Source organism: Anoplolepis gracilipes, chromosome 4 (genome assembly GCF_047496725.1).
Source record: "Anoplolepis gracilipes chromosome 4, ASM4749672v1, whole genome shotgun sequence".
Taxonomy (NCBI): Eukaryota; Metazoa; Arthropoda; class Insecta; order Hymenoptera; family Formicidae; genus Anoplolepis; species Anoplolepis gracilipes.
In genome coordinates this window covers 12,919,467-12,936,531 of record NC_132973.1, presented here as the reverse complement: position 1 = coordinate 12,936,531, position 17,065 = coordinate 12,919,467, and the positions used below count along the sequence as shown (strand labels likewise).

Genomic DNA, 17,065 nt, shown 5'->3' with positions numbered 1-17,065 from the left:
AAAATATCTAAAGAAAGTACATAACTTGTATGAATAATAAGTATATATACTAAAGTGTTTTTAAATTTAAAATTGGAAAAATGTTGAAAAAGTATAACCCACAGAAAAGATATAAATAAGAATTGCAAACATATATTATAATTTCAAAAACTCCAACTTTATTTATTATATATATTTTGTTTCAGCTAAACATTATATGAATAAGACACTATATGTGTGACTTAATATACACACAAAACATACTATCAAATATATGTTCAAAACTATTTTATGCATAAACTATCTGCAATTTTAAAATTTATATATCTAAAAAGTATAAGAATATATACATGATTATAAAATATTATATACCATAGTTTTTTTCTAAATAAGAGAGGAAGAAGTATTTATTTTATTCATAAAATATTTTAGAGATTATAGAGAGAATTGAGATCACACAACAACAAATTAAACAAATATTAAATGCAAGCTATATGCAATATATACATATCAAATTGCGGCAGCATTCGTATATCACGAAAAATTATTGTAGGCATACATCTGTTTCATATATAAGTGTTGCATCATTTATTTTAACTTGTTGATCTTATTTTACTTATACATGTTAACATTAAAACTGTACTTCCTCTAAAAGGAAAATATATTTTATGTAATGTGTGTGTGTGTGTGAGAGAGAGAGAGAGAAATCATTTAAATTTTATAATTTGCTTGACTTTTGATCAAGAAATATTCTTTGATTAGTTATATTTATAATTAAATTTTTTTTTATTTCAATTATCATATAAAAAAACAAAATAATTACAGAAATAATTTATTCTGTAAATTTTTATTAAATGTCTAATATGTTAAAAACAAATTCTCTCTCTTTTTATAATAAGTATCTGATGTTTATGTTTATTTCTTATATTCACAATGCAACACAATTTCGTATTCTATAAGCTTAAAAGTATTCGTGTTTCTTGTACATATTTTATTACTCATAAATAATATTATATGTCAAATTGTGCTACTTAAAATTAAGATTATTTTCTTTAAATAAAATTGAAATTAGATTTACGTGAATAAAAATGAAGAGATTATTTATGCAATTAAGACTATTTTATAAAAATTTCTGAACACAAAAATTTATTTCTGAAATAATCTATAGCACCTTAATCAATAATCCATATTTTACAATGTAATACAATTATAAATATTTAAATTCTTACTCTTGAAAAATATGGATATACAGTGATTCCTGATAATAAGCACATTATAACCACGAGATTATATCTTGGAGCATAGATTTGTCTTATTTATTCAACAAACTGCCATATAAATGCAAATTTAAATTTTTTCGAAAATTGAAAACAAAACTTAAATATTCTTAAATATTTAACTTTAGATATCAAGGAAAATTTTATATTAATTTACTCGATGATTAGAGACTGACTTGTGTGCTTATAATCAGATAAAAAATCATGCTTATAACTAGAAGTCATTGTATGTCAATACATTAAGGTTTATAATCAAGTTTATAATAAAGTACAAAATTGAAGGTATAAATAACTATTGCATTAAAGAATATAGGAACTAAGTGCAACAATGTCTCCGAAATAATAATAAAAAAATATTGAATATTACATTATTTTAAAATTATTAATTAATATAATTAAAGTCTATGTGTATCATCTAAGCTATGTATATATTATGATGTAAATAAAATTTGCAAGATCACATTAAACTTTCACATCACAATAGGCAATATGTTTAATATGTAGAGTATCAGCTCATATCATACAAAATTCATCAAGCATAGCATTACACTCTGTATCAGCAATTCATGCAGTTGTATGAAAATACATCTAAATTTTCAAGGTAATAAATAAAAATTGCACGATAGTTTGGTCAAAAAGAATATATATATATATATGCCTCTTTAATGAAATCAACTATCAGTTGGAGTGTAAATTTTCCTCTTCATCATCACTATAATCATCACTTAAATAATGATTGTTTTGATGTGAAAACTCATAGCGTCCTGTCTTGTTTGGTGGTGGACTATATAAGATGTACAAAATAGTTTAATATCTATCATAGAGTATCTTAAATATATACAAATATTCTAATATATTTTAAAATGTACCTTGTCTGATCTTCATCATTGTTACTGCTATTACTGCTATCTGGACTGCCATCCCTTCTTGGGCTTGCTGGTGGAGATAATGCTTGCATCAAACGGCCTTTGCCTTCGTTCCAAATTGTTGACTACAAATTACAATTTTTGATATATTTATATACTATAAAAAAAAAAAAAAAAAAAAATATATATATATATATATATATATATATGTGTGTATTAGCATACACATATGTATATGTATACATATGAATTTGCCACGTATTTTGCCACGTATGCATACCAATGTGCCTTCTCTTCCAAATAGCAAAAGAAAGGCATCGATGAAGTCCCGAGATTTCTCTTCCCATTTACTTATCATGTCCATTCGTTTCTCACCGATATTTTCCATTACTCTTTTTCCCTTATCTTTCAGGTCATCAAATTTGTTTTGTAGGCGAAACTTTTTCTCCTATAAAATTTCTTTTGTAATATTTCATTTGTTACAATTACTCTTTATTTGTGACTATATTATGATTGTGATATCTTTTATATCTGACAATTTGAATGTGATATATTTGTAGATATCATTAATGCAATAATTAACAGGAACTTACATTGAGAAAAGAAACATTAAGTTCCTTTGCACTATAACCTCGTGCAAGATTTCTTCTAACATATATGTCATAATCTTTGACTATTCTTGCAACTATATCCGAAGTGGAAACGCCTTCCGTTCTCTGTGTAGCTACAAACATGCCCTTAGCTTTTAATTTAGCATAAACATCTGATGTATCATCTGTCATGTATGGTATATCATCATGTGCAACAAAATCAATCTGTAACATAGTATTCATTCAACATTTAATTCTTTTATAAAATAATTGTAAAATTATAGCATTTTATTAAATATATTTTATAACATAATATGAATCATGTTTTCATGATTGTACCTTGTGTTTTCTAATAAACTCATCATCGAGTTCCCAGGGTGCATCTCGAACAACTTCATCTACATATCTACAATGCCTAACAGCATCATATCTTTCTAAATCTGTCATTACAGTTCTTCCTTTTTTACTATGTGTCAATTCATCATTACACACTGTAAAATAAAAAAAATATGATCGATATGCTATAAATATTTATAGAATTATCATAATTTAGAAATATAAAGTAAACTAGTAAATATATTATAAAATTACAATAAGATTTATAACACGAATAGTGAAAAAATCAAAATTATAAAATTTAATATAGTTACCTCCAACAATGAGATAAACATTTGCAAAAATATTCTTTGCTTGTAAAAGTTGCCGTGCATGTCCTTGATGAAAAAGATCATAAATACCATCGGCATAAACTCTAATTTTCCTAGGAGCTGAAAAAGAATTTAAACAATACATACATAGAAATTAAAAAAATAATCTATGATATTTAGTATTATTAACAAGGACTTTTTGAACTATACCTTTACCACTCTTCGCTTGTTTTAAGGTAATCCTTATATTATAATCACACGCATTTTTCTCTATAATAGCCTCTGAATCATCGCTGAAAGGTGCTTCTTTACAAATAGACTAGAATAAATGAGAACTTAGACTGTTAATATTTTATACACAAATATAAAGTTAAATGAAAAAAATTCTCTCTTGAATTTGTGTATTTAATTCGAGATTGTCTATTATGTATTGTAACTATTTGTCTATTAATGTTATCATTTCAATTTATTAAATTGTATAATGTTATATTCTTAGTTTAATATATTATATAAATAAGGAGTAAAATAAGTAAAACTTACTACTGAATTTTTCATGATAAAAGGAACTTGATTACTGTAATTTTTTAAAAGTGACAAATTTACACTGTTATTTTCAGTACAATTCTGTTTAGAACTCCAAGTCATTGCTCTTAATACAATTTGACTAACTGATTAATTAATTGATTTATAAGAAGAGAAAACTTATATACTATAATTGTAGATTAAATATATTTAAATTAACTCTTAAAAACACATAAAACATTTAATGTTTAATAAAAAATGGTAGTTATACAATTGCATTTAGCTATTTAGATAAAATTATAGAACGTAAATTTTTAAAAATTGTATTCCATATGTCAGTGTGACTTCACTTTTAAAAACTGAACAAGACTCTAAAATGTTAAAATATTTCCAAGCTTTTTATCATATTAGATAGGCCAATCTGGCATCACGCCAGATTATTATCAACTAAAGACCAATAAGTATTATCTTTACAGTAGACAATTTTAAGTGATTGTATCTTTTACAAATAGTATTAATGATATCAATAAATTCTATATATATATGAAGAGTTGATAAAGATATATACATATAATTTATTTCGTAATTTCACAATGGGATATTTTTAGATCATATTTAATGATACTGTGACTCTATTGTTTATTTGCTTATGCTTAACAACATATATTAATACTTACAGCATGAACTGGAGAATCTTCCCTCGAACAAGATGCGCTTTCTCCATTGACGCTGTTTTGATGAGATACAGTAGCCAGCATAGTTTCTTCTCTGGGACGCTTCCTAGACATTTTTTTTACTTTTGCAATGCTGTTGCCATACAGCTTTCGTTTAACTGTAAATGTACGGATGTAACCATCAAATAATGCAGTATAATTCTCAGATAAAAAAAGACATTTATATCACAATATTTCTAATTATTAATACATTAAATGCAAAAATGCAAAAAAATAAGCATATTATAATTAAATGATATTGCTAATGGTGTCACATATTTGCGTTTATAGAAACAAAATTATACTGATAAATATATATTAACATCCATATATTTTGTGTGTGTGTATGTGTGCGAGAAAACGAATTATAACCGTAATTACGTTATCACGAACAGATGGGAACCGTGTAGTCCACGACGACATAATCTTTTTGCGTTGGTAGATAAGCTTTAAAGATCGAAATTTATGATTTACCGGTCGACGTCACACGACACACCATACACGACGCCGCGCCTGCGAGCCGCGTGCCACGCACGTCCGGCGACCGGATACCCTATCACCGTATTGCCCGTACGTTTCGAGTTCCGAGATAGACATTCACGCCACAAAAGTCATGTGAGTGTAACAAACGAGATTCGTCGCTCATCGATGCAATATGAGAATCGGTGTTGGTATGCGGTATGCGTTAATATTAATACTTGCAGCCACGGCGATCGAATCCGTTCCTCCGTTTGGTCGCGATTCGCGACGTTCCTCGTGTGAGAAAAGCAATGAGAAAAACAGCTGGACGAAAACGAACTACGATTCTCAGTAGCGTTGAATTTTTTTTTTTTTTTTTTTTTTTTTTTTTTTTTCTCCCCTCGGACTAATATAGCGTGCGCTCGTCTCGTGAAGTCCAAAGTTGAAAAATCGAAATCGTAATGAAAATGTACAACGTGGCTTCAGAAAAATTGGGCGGAGACTGCAAAGTGATGAAACGTGCGTTTTAACTTCGACGGCGTTTTAATTAATGTTAATACCCATACCAGATTGCATACCACACTATACAAATAGCTGACCTAGCAGACGCCCGACGTTCGACACCCGCTGCGATAGGTCAATTCTTTGTTAGTTGCACTTTCCGTACTGCATTCATCTATCCTCCTTTCTCGAACGTTTAATTGTATGTCTCTGTTTCAACTTGGGTGCTGCAAAGAGTGTAATTCTTTTAGTGCGCAAAATAGGAAACCTTGTTTATTATATTTATGTTAAATAAAATCTGTTCGAATGTTAAGACTGTTTAGGCGGGTTTGCATTATGTAAATAACGACAAACTGTCCAATCACGAGAAACATCAGATTGTTGCAATTTGTATATTAAATGCGTGATTGGTCGAGTTCGCTTTGTCTAAATTTGAAATGTTACACGTGTATATCTAGGCTAAACATTATACGTATATCTATCTTGGCAAGAGTGAAAGAAAAACACAAAAGGCAAGAGAAGAATCTCTCTGTTGTAAAAGAGGTTGGGTCAATTGTGTCATGAGAAAGCATTTTTCGTTCAGGTCAAGTTGTCGACATTTTAATAATTGAAGAGAAATTCTTTTTTGAAAAATAAAAGATAAAATTTATCTTTTACATTTATACAACGAGATTATTCTGCCTGCTAGAAACGGAATTTCCAAACGGATTTCTAAGAATATTATCCCATATGTAAAGTTTCTCCGAAAAAATGCAACGTGTTAATATATGATTTTATGCGTTGCATTTACAATGCACGATTTACGATCACTTGACCGTAATCAACGTATCGACGTTCTTACTGTTTTCTCATTTACAATACATTTACCGTTACAAATATATATATATATATATACTGACAATAAGATTCAATCGCTACTAACAATTCGAATGTTCCGCTCTAATTAACATACAGATGAGTCATCATTGATATTATTTCCCGAACAAAAAGTTAATTTCGGCGAATTTCAAAATGCAATAATGCGTGTTCCACAAATATTTTAAAATGTGTTAAAATATTGCCGACAAATGATAATATATAAATATATATATCACTGTAAAATAATTTTTCACATCGATCTTCATGTATATATATGTAATAATTATTTCATGTGTAGGTATAACTTTCAAATATGTGATATATACGAGAACGATATATCTTATAAAGAGCTGTCAAAATTCACAAATTCTCTTCACCATTCTCTGATATATTCTCTAATATATTCGACACTTTGGGACACACTGCCAAACAGACTTTTAAGTAACGTAATCGTAAATTCTTACCGTGTGTAAAACAGTCACGTGTGCATACACAAAGCACTCTTTATAATTTGCCGGGTGCCGCAACGTGTTCTAGAGAACGCGGGGTGTGTCGATTATAATTTTAAGGTCACAAAAGATCGGGTATAACGCGAAGATTCTCGACTTATCACTCGCGTGGGATCAATAAAATCCCAATGTAGATCGAACGTACGATTTTTCGATACACCATTTACTACGATTTGACGTTCGCGTCCACGCGACACTATGTATTATATACGCATGTTAACGCGCGGTCGTGTTTCGTGTGTCGCGAGCGCTCATCCATCGTGGCAGGCGAGAGGGTAATGCGATGACGCAATATCGGATGATCGCCGGCGTCATATGTATACCGGCTACGTTCCGCATACCGGTGCGTATGTACATATACATAGGGGCGTGTATGTAGAGAATAGCTTGAAAAAAAAAAAGATAATAAGCATATAAAATATAATGTATTCTTTTGAATTTTCTTTCCATTATATTTCACACTCGAGATGATTTTCCTTGCAACTTGGCAGAATTTTCAAGATTGACCTAGCACTATCTGATAATTTCGCATACGTGATAAAATATACAGATACGATAATTTTCTACAATCGCACATATGTGTCAACATTTGCAGATATGACTTTTTATATTGAAATGTTAAAGATCGCTATTTGTGTGATAGCTACTAATATAATAATCTACTTTTTTTTTAAATTTGAACTGCATCCTATAACTAAATTAAAAATTTATAAAGATATAGCGAAAGGTATAAACGATTATACAATACAATGTGCCTGTATATAACTGCGTAAACAATACTTAAAGATATAGTATATGTATTTCGCTTTATATATGCAAAATGCATACTACAGATGCGGTACCGTTGCTCAAATGACGCTCTCAAATCAGGTTTCCTCCGTTATTCTGCAACATATGTTTTCATTTTACAACAGGTTGCTATTGAACATATAGGTGTTTATATATATATAATATATATATATATATATATTGAGTGTTGACCTTTATTTTTAACACATTTAAATAAAATTGCTGAATGCTGATAATTATTTCAGAACTGTTGTCTGATTACTTAATTATAAATATACAGATATAATTAATCAATATTATATGTCAATATAAAATGCTATCAGGTATGACTGAATGGTCAATATTTTCGTACTCTTTCAACATTGACCTGTCACCTTTGATGCAATATATTGGAACATGAATTAGCTATATAAATGAAGCAGCAAAATAAAATATTACCATAAATAATCACATTTAAAATATATATCGATAATATAACGCTTTGCAACCGTATATAATTATTTTTTGACACTGATAAAATAGTAAACCAGTGCAAGTATGCAATATTATTAACTATTTAATTTCAACTTTAGTTACACACTTAAATACGTCTCGAATAATAATATATATTTCTTTCTGATTTATCACACATCGATTTTTATAAGTTAAAGCTATTTATAGAATAATCGTCTAGCATTGTATTAAATTTTAGATGGTTGCTGCGTAAAATAAAGCTTTTACAAAAATTTGAAATATTTTTTTTTTTTAATGTGAGCATTATAATATATATTGAAGGGATTATATATAATTTAGTAAAATTATATTAATATGTATGAAGGTGTGAAGAGCAAAACAATTAATTACAAAGCTGAGATTTATTTTAATTAATAACTTTAAAATAATTTCTATATAATTGTAAGAATTATAATTTTTTCTTTTGTATTGATTTTAACTTCTCTTCTCTCACAGATACGTATCGCGTAAATCGTAAATAGTCCAACATTGATTTTTATATTTGTTATTATACGCAATATAATATGTATGGGTGCATCTTACAAGATTGTGGTGTTAATTTTTTCATAAAACAATTGTCGAGGCAGTGTCTGCCATATATCAAGGATACTTACAAGTGAGTAGTTCTTTATACTTGTTTGATATTTATATACTTTGATGTTATATGTACAAATAAATGTTTATTCTTTATTTTTACTTCTCTAGACACTATAGTAAAAAAAAGTCTACTTGGAGCTTTTATGTTGAAAGTAGCCATAAAGAGCTTCACTATAATTAAATTTTCCACCAGTAAATTTTAATATAATTGCAAGTGTATCAGAGTACACATAAATAAATAGTAACAACAGGTTATTACAAATTTAAACAAATGATTTCACTCGGTTCTTTTCAACATTAATATTCTTGATTCTCATTTCTCATTGTATCAATTGAAGGAAACGTAATGCATAGAGTCGGTTAATTTTATATGAATTGGATCAACTTTGAATGTTTCATTATTTTTTATTCTCAGATAACATAGATATATGACAAACATATTGTAAAATTACAGCTAAGTATAACTCAATAAAAATTAGCTATAAAATTACAAGAAAAATTATAATATACAATGTTTAAATATGCATCTTGTATATGACCCTATGTAAAAAAGATATATTCATTATATTGCAAATTTATGACTGTGAATCTAAAAGTTCTAAAATGTTTCATTACGTTTCATTCAAAAGGCATTCATGTACAGATCTCAACATTGCAATATTATCGATATTATTATAAATAACATTTACTGCATCTAAATTTAATAATAAAAATACCTAAATCACAATGTCACTCGTTTACTTCAAGGCTGAGACAATGAAGATTCCAGTCTATTTTATAGCTTCGTCATTTTGCCGAAACAAAGGATAAATTGAGAAAATAGACACAATTTAAAAGATCACAGTGACAAAATTATAATTTCTTAATGTTATGTTCACATAACAAAGCTATGATGTGTACGCTGCACTATGCAATTTTTACAAAGCCATTTTTTCCGTTTTTTTAATTTAGCATCATTCGGCTCTCAATGGCGGAGAACATTATCGCTTGAAAATTCGGCTTAAGTCGATGTCATTATTCATAAATTTTTCAATAATGTTAATCAATACAATGCAAAAAAAATAAATGTATATACATAACGTAAACAAATATTAAGTTTAAAACCTTTTAGGAATATATAAACTACATTTCTCCAAATTCTATCAATGTGAGTTCATTCAGAGTTAATAAAATTTTTTTTGACTTATTTTCACTTATAACAGCACTATAAATGAAATAATATTGAACACAAATTTCACTTCAAATGTTTTGCAACAATCCTTGACAATAGAAAACTGATAATATCGAATCTGATAATAATTCAGAATTATATGCTCAACAAGTTACATGGATAATAATATATGAAACACTTAAATATATTTGCATGTATGTATAGCTAGGCTGGAGAGCGAACGGTTTATAGGTATAATCTAGTTACCTAAAATCTCTGATTTTTCCCCTGGGAGATTAATTAACGCGGGCATTTAATATTATTTTTTTTTTACTTTGTTATGGTGTTAAAAATTCAACTTAATGTGCTAAGTGCCCCATGAAGCGCTTGTTGCTGATCTGTTGTTAGTTGCATTATAGTTGCCTGGAACATTGTCTCGTTGTTCTGGAAGGAAATAAAAAATTATTTTTGAAGATTGTAACAATAAATATAAACATTTCATGTGTATTCCCTACCTGTATTTCTCTAACAATACTAAGAATTCTTGACATAACAGGATGGTCGGTAGGCACAGCTTCTCTGAACAAGGCTTCAGCAAAGAAACTTATAAGTCGAGGCAAATGCGCATTATTTGTTCCTAAAACTACTGTATGATTTGCTTCAATCAAATCACACAAGTATCCATAAACATGAGGTGCTTCATCTTCATCTTCAACAACTGGCAGCCAAGTTAACCTACCATAGAAAGAAACATTTAGAAAAATTTACTCGTATTTATTGAACATAACGAGTTATACTTGAAATAAAATAAAAGCTCACCAGTGTGGAAGAATTTCATCGACGTTGATTGCTTTATTATTATATTTAAGAATTTTAGTTACTGCCGAAATAGCATTTTCAGTAGGGTTTACATTCTCCGGCGACCTAGATTCAGGATTGCTGATAACTTCCATTAGTTTTGGTAAAGCTTCCGCACATGCTTGTGCAAAACCTTCTCCACCAAATTGGCCTAAAACTCCACAACCGTAAGCTGCCGCTTGCCTAACTTCAGCAGATTTGTCAGAAACGTATTGAATCATAGGTCGCAAGAAAATATCTTGATATTTTGCACACTCGGGTCCTCCGAATTCTATTACATCATCGAAGACACATAAAGCCCATTGATGATCTGACCATGATCTTTCGGGGCTCAGTAATTTTACAAAATGTCCACATATTTGATCAAAGTATGGGAAAAATGAAGACTTATAAGTTGTAAATAAGGCATGTAAAATATCAGCGACTTTGCTGAGGATATATATGTCCTCATTGTCTTCATCAGCAAGTTGTTCTTCAACGACCTAAATATAAATCGAATATTATTAATATGTAAAGAAAGATTTCTAAAAAGTTTTATATAATTAAGTTTTGTTAATACCTCGTCATAATCTTCGTCTTTTCGTTTTTCTAATCTAGCAACTGCTCTTTCAAAGTGTTCATTAAGTAATTTATCTATAAGCCGTAAAAGTTCAGTCATATGCTGTCCGCTTAAGCAACCTGCGCCCAGTGTTTCAATACATTTTGCTAAAGAGGACAATAGTTCCAACAATACTTCAGATTCCGGTTCTGTATCGATAGATTTCAACAAATCTGGACAGATATACGCCCACATGCCTTCTAAATATTGTGGACCTATGGAAAAATATTAACATATATTGTTATTTTATATGTATATATAATTAATATACATAATTTCTTTAATATAAATATGATTTATCTAACCTTTTATTTTAGCACAATCAAGGAGATATGGCAAACTTGCAGCAGCTGCAGTTCTGACACCGTCATGGAAATAAAACTTCAACATCGGCACCATTAATCGTACTACTTCCTCAGCGTAATCCGCAAAACCTTCTTTCAATTCTCGTGCATAACAAACCAACATTTCACATGCAGAGGCCTTATCTTCTAAACCAGCTGTTTTAATTCCAAAATTCTGTTGCTCCCCTAATTGAACAAATTGCCAATCAAGATCGCTTTCAATTCCTTCCATGTCTTCATTATCCAACAATGCAACCTCAGGTTTCATAGCAGCTGTTCGTAACACGGGTCCCATTACCAATGGTAGGTACTGTTCGAATTGTTTTCCTAAGAAAATACAAGCAATTTTAAGAAATTGTATTATGCAATAATATAAAATAATTGTAAGTATATTGTAATTAGTAGTTGTGTATAAATCAGTTACTAAAAATTTTTGTGGTATATAAGCAGAATTTGTTACATTTACAATATTAATTTATATATATCTTACCAAGAATTTTACAAATTCTAGCCCAAGCAGATATAAGATAACTGGTTTGCGGATCATCGTCTGGAAGATCACCTTCTGAATGTGTTTTTAATAACATATCCATAACTTCACTAGCGTCCGCAATAAACTGTTAAGATTAAAATACAATATAATTACAATGAGTTTTTGTTTATATAAACAAGAAATGAAAGTATTTAATTACCTTTTCTGGACCAACAGCTAGACCTATAAGACTAACACATTCAATGGTCTTGCCCCGTAACATTTTATGTTCTTGTTGATTTGCATTTTGAATAATATATTTCAAACAAGGCATTAGTCTATCATAATACGTTACAAACTGTTCTTCGCAAGTATCAGCAACAGAAGCAATTGTTGTGACAACCTATACAGAAAAAAAGGCAAAATATTTAGATTTGCAAAAAATTTTATTTTTTTATAAAATTATTATAAATACTATCTATATTTTATGGTTCATCCAACTTACTTGTTCAAGCACGAGTTTAGTTCCTTTTTCAACTAGTTCATGAAACTTAGCAGTCAATATTGATTCAAGTTTAGCCATTATGGCATCCAAATAGGGTGTTAAAATATTTTTCGGACAATCTTCACTGAAGTTTACTAAAGCGGCACCAGCATGAGCTTGAACTCTAGGATTTGCATTATCGTCCAATACCATCAATAATCCAGGGATAACTTTATCGTGAAATTTCTTTTCAAATATAGGTGAAAAATCTGTTGACATTTGTCCTACTGCATTGCAGGCAGCGTATCTTACACGAGGATGCTAAAAAGTAATAATGTTGTTTGGTATTCCAAAGATTTTTGCATTTATATAAAAAAATTTTAATAGAGAAATTTGTGTATGTTCCAAAACTATGACTGTTTAATTGTAAACAATCAACTCTCAGGAACTACAAAGGATACATCTTGGAATCTACATTACCAAAACGGTAATACAGCAAGAATTTGTCTCCTTTGTTTAATTTGCCACAAATGTAACGCTATCATACTCAAACAATGAATATGACTGCTGACTCGATTTGTGACTAATAAATTAATAAATGGATGCAGAAACAGATAATTTCAAATTTATAGTTTGTGAATGATATTATCAGGTACAATGTGTTAAATATGTTTCTTATACTTACTGGATCTTGCAGATATTGTATAACACCTTCCATTATTTGTGGTAAAAGACATTCCATTTGCTTATGACATCCTTCTCCAATAGCTGAAATGGCCATAAGTGCTGCATGTCTAAATAAAAAATACAAAATTTTATATGATTTATATATACAGAACTAAAAAAATAAAGAAATTTCATAAAATTTAACTTAAAAAATATTGAAAGAATTGTATGTTTCAAAACTGTAGCAATCATAGATGTACACATATGACTGCCAATTCTTTCTTTGAACATCTACGTGAATCTCAAATACAAACTGCCAAAACGGCAGCTAGAAAAGAGAGTTATCTCGTTAGTTATTCTATCACAGATGTAACGCAATTACTTATATAAATATATGCAATTGCTGACTTTTCTGTGACATGTTATACATTATATATACTATTATATATATCCAATACATAGCATTAAATATCAATATAGTTATAGTAACTTATCTCAACTAAACTCAAAGAAATAATAGATTTTATGTAATATTCACCTGTACTTCCAATCACTATTATTTAACATGGTAGGGATGTTTTGCACAATTTGTGGTAGCATAGTTTTCCCTCCCAAACCACATGCCAATCTATCTAGTGCACTTTCAGCAACTACATTATTACTATCGTTATCTTCTTCAATGATTTCATCTGAGAAACTCCACTTTTCATCTTCTTCTAAATCAGTCATCATCTCCAGTACCAATGGTACTAGAGATGCAATATATTTTCCACCAACTTTCCGTACCATAGCTGGTGCAGTTTCTGCCAAAGTTACCAAGACTTCTAATGCTAATTGCCTCCAATTATCAGGCATCTCTTCATTGGAGAATACATTCATGCACATTTGCATAATATTATCCAATTGTCCCCTGAGGAATTTTGGCGTGGTTTCAGCAAGATCTATCAACACTTTTAAAAGAGCATCATCATCTTGCTTTTCTATAGATTGAGCAGTTACTTGTACTAGTGCTGGAACTAGTTCTGAGAAATGCTTGTGTATATTTTCTTCTTTGTCATGTAATGTTATAAAAGCTCCAATTGCTCTTACTGCTTGAAATCTAACCTGTGTGATAAAAATAATTGCCACTGTTATAATTACTTTTCTTTTCTATGATAAAAAATTTTCGGATAATTTAAGATTTTTATTTATTTTTTATATTATTAATATAAAAACTCTGTTTAATATAAAATGTATGCCCCGTATCTGTCTGCAAATTAATACTTCACAAATTACAGTCATCAGAAGGCACTTTTAACATTTCTTTTGGAAGGATTAAGTAACGAGTAATCTTATCTTATAAAACTCGTGTATCTATCTCCCGTTAAAATAAATAAAACATGTAAATTGCATGTTACCTCATAATTTGCCACATCTAGAACAGACTGTTGTAACATTTGTTTTATAAGATCCAGATAATTTGCCTGTTGGTTTCCAAATACACCTGGGACGGATCTGTATACAAAGTATATTTTTTATTTTTACTTTCTTAATATTGTAATATGTAATTTATTTTGTAAATTGAGTTTAAAAGAAACTTACGTAAACATTCGGAGTGCACTTTCCTTTAACGCTGGTAATGGACTGTTTGCACACTGAAATAGGAACTGAAGAAATTCTGGCCATTGATTATTGCCATCTTCATCTATTAAACTCCTGGCAATTTCGGCCGCAACTTCACAGACTTTACGTCGTATAGTATCTGTTTGTTCATTTTGAACTGACACTAAAATTTGTTCCTTTAATTGAACTTGTGCTTCTGGTGGAATCTAAAATAATTACATATTCATTAGTAATGCAAGATTAAAAAGTGTATTTCAATGAAAGAATATTTTAATAAGTAAACATTAAAAATAAAAAAATTAAAATAATATCTACCTTAGGATAAAAGTCCATGAATTCTGACGCAAATAATCGACGTAACAGTACTGCAGCCATGGATCGCATTTCCTCAGCAAGTGTGCCATTGCAAACAGTAGTTAAAAGAAACGTCACCTTGCTTTCCACTGGAAGATTACCGTACGCTTCCTAAATAATTTTTCATTTAAAAATATTAATTTATCAAAACTTTTTTGTCAATGAAGGATAAGAATATAGTAGTAATAAATAGCTTTTTAATCAATATCTCTTTCTTTTAAATATACATAACTGTTTTGAAAAACATAGCATTTATTTTTTGACGAATTTAAAATATAACAAAATTTTTATACATTTTACGAATCAAATTTTACAGAAGTATATAAGAAATTTAAAATAGTATCATATTATTATAACAACATATTAAAAATAATAAATATATAAAAATGTTATATCAAAAACACATGTCTTTGGTCTGTTCTTTTATATTTTACATATATAATATACGTTACATGTACATATAAAAACAAAGAATGTAATGTATGTGTATGTGTGAATACTATAGGTGTTAAAAATCAAAGCTCACTCCAAAATTAAATTTACCGAGCTGAATCTGACTCATTTCACGCCAAGTGCATACTATATCAGCGCGCATATATGAATATTCGGTGAATGCTTGACACGTGATCGGGCCGTGAGTCAAGGTAAAACGTGTATGTATATAGAAGATATCTCGCGAGTACCAATAAAATGCGAACAAGCGAACTCTAAAATTGCGACTCCTCGACCATCGACCATCCGTGTCGGATGGATCGCAACGAACAATGATAGAACACGCGGATTCGCTTCACGGAAACGTTTGCCGGAAATTGCGGGAATCCTGCGTAGGCGGGAAAGCGAGACGAAACACGCGGAACAATCGCGTGCAACTTGCTGGTAAATCACGCGGGATACACGCACATGTAACGCGATATTTTTAACGCGCATTGTCGCGAATTGTCACAAGAACGCTTGGCGTAATCGAACTCGTTGTAGTTGACCGGGTTTCGCGATATCCGTCGTCGACGAGCACGCCTGCCGGAACACGCGGGACCGATGACGGATAGCACACGCGCCCGCGCTACTCGCATGCAAGACACCATTTTGGATTTGTCGGGCGATCGCGCGCGGATATACTTGTCAGCGCGTTGAAATCCTTCAAATTGCTACGCGATGAACCTTCCTCGGATCGATGCGTCGCCGTTGGCCGACGAATCGAAGGGCCGGGTATCGCGGAAGCCGTGCGTTACAACACCCACATGCGAGCTCTGACAACACGTCGGCAACGTGCTCGCTACCGAACGTGCCGCAGCGCACGCAGCCAGCGTATTCGCCTTCCCGGCGACGCCATCGACATCCGTCGTCCACGGCCACGAAACACGCCAGTGTTTTACATACCTCCGCCTGCGTCCGGGCATCGTTATCTGTGCTGAGGAGTGTATTTAAAAGCTGTTGGAACTGATCGAGATCTGCCGCCATTGTCGCCGAACGAATGAAGTCAAGCGCGCACACTTGTCCGAGTTGAGATCGTCATTTAGTGTTGCCAATGCGAAGTACGAAAACATCTCTATTGATCGCAATGTTGCCAATATTGCTGATTGTCGTTTGGAAATTGGACAAAATGAAAAGTTCACTAGATTTGCAGTGTCAAGATCGCATTCGCCAATTTACTAGTAGAGCAGAGTAGCGTTTGATTGACCAATCAGGATAAAGACATTTTTTTTCTTCTTTTAACGTTAGGATTGTTGTTCTCGCATTG

At 30.6% G+C, this 17,065-nt stretch overlaps 2 protein-coding genes and 1 non-coding gene across 11 annotated transcripts; all 3 read right to left on the bottom strand.

Annotated features, from left to right (window-relative positions):
• Nucleotides 1-133: 133 nt before the first annotated feature.
• Nucleotides 134-7,212, bottom strand: LOC140664522 (choline-phosphate cytidylyltransferase A). Of its 9 annotated transcripts, none has more exons than XM_072889686.1 (10): nt 6,877-7,212; nt 5,620-5,781; nt 4,559-4,713; nt 3,570-3,678; nt 3,363-3,479; nt 3,052-3,203; nt 2,716-2,937; nt 2,403-2,570; nt 2,126-2,247; nt 134-2,040 (listed from the first exon to the last, which is right to left on the bottom strand). In XM_072889686.1, the coding sequence occupies exons 2-10, from the start codon at nt 5,627-5,629 to the stop codon at nt 1,935-1,937; spliced, it is 1,161 nt and encodes a 386-aa protein (XP_072745787.1). In that variant the 5' UTR covers nt 5,630-5,781; nt 6,877-7,212; the 3' UTR covers nt 134-1,934. The 9 variants fall into 9 exon arrangements, with proteins under 9 accessions (XP_072745787.1, XP_072745790.1, XP_072745789.1 ...); XM_072889689.1 differs by having other exon boundaries at nt 5,632-5,781; nt 6,877-7,211; XM_072889688.1 differs by having other exon boundaries at nt 5,653-5,781; nt 6,877-7,211.
• Nucleotides 7,213-9,184: 1,972 nt separating this feature from the next.
• On the bottom strand, nt 9,185-16,861 carry Karybeta3 (karyopherin beta 3). The gene is made up of 14 exons (XM_072889684.1): nt 16,705-16,861; nt 15,289-15,438; nt 14,953-15,179; nt 14,769-14,865; nt 13,910-14,475; nt 13,391-13,499; nt 12,727-13,026; nt 12,442-12,624; nt 12,240-12,366; nt 11,711-12,076; nt 11,367-11,620; nt 10,769-11,289; nt 10,465-10,684; nt 9,185-10,393 (listed from the first exon to the last, which is right to left on the bottom strand). Exons 1-14 carry the CDS (start codon nt 16,783-16,785, stop codon nt 10,304-10,306), a joined length of 3,291 nt encoding a protein of 1,096 aa, XP_072745785.1. The 5' UTR covers nt 16,786-16,861; the 3' UTR covers nt 9,185-10,303.
• LOC140665503 (small Cajal body-specific RNA 8) lies at nt 14,600-14,734 on the bottom strand. Its single transcript, XR_012046618.1, has one exon.
• Nucleotides 16,862-17,065: the final 204 nt, after the last annotated feature.

Coding starts and splice junctions, on each gene's coding strand:
- LOC140664522 (XM_072889685.1), bottom strand. CDS start 5,093: ATGGTGTGTCGTGTGACGTCGACCG. Junction 3,679..4,558: donor AAGATTCTCCAGTTCATGCT/GTAAGTATTAAT, acceptor CATTTATTCTAG/TCTATTTGTAAAGAAGCACC. Junction 2,938..3,051: donor AGTTTATTAGAAAACACAAG/GTACAATCATGA, acceptor ACTATGTTACAG/ATTGATTTTGTTGCACATGA.
- Karybeta3 (XM_072889684.1), bottom strand. CDS start 16,785: ATGGCGGCAGATCTCGATCAGTTCCAACAGCTTTTAAATACACTCCTC. Junction 12,625..12,726: donor CTAAACTCGTGCTTGAACAA/GTAAGTTGGATG, acceptor TTTTCTGTATAG/GTTGTCACAACAATTGCTTC. Junction 12,077..12,239: donor TAGAATTTGTAAAATTCTTG/GTAAGATATATA, acceptor GTATTTTCTTAG/GAAAACAATTCGAACAGTAC.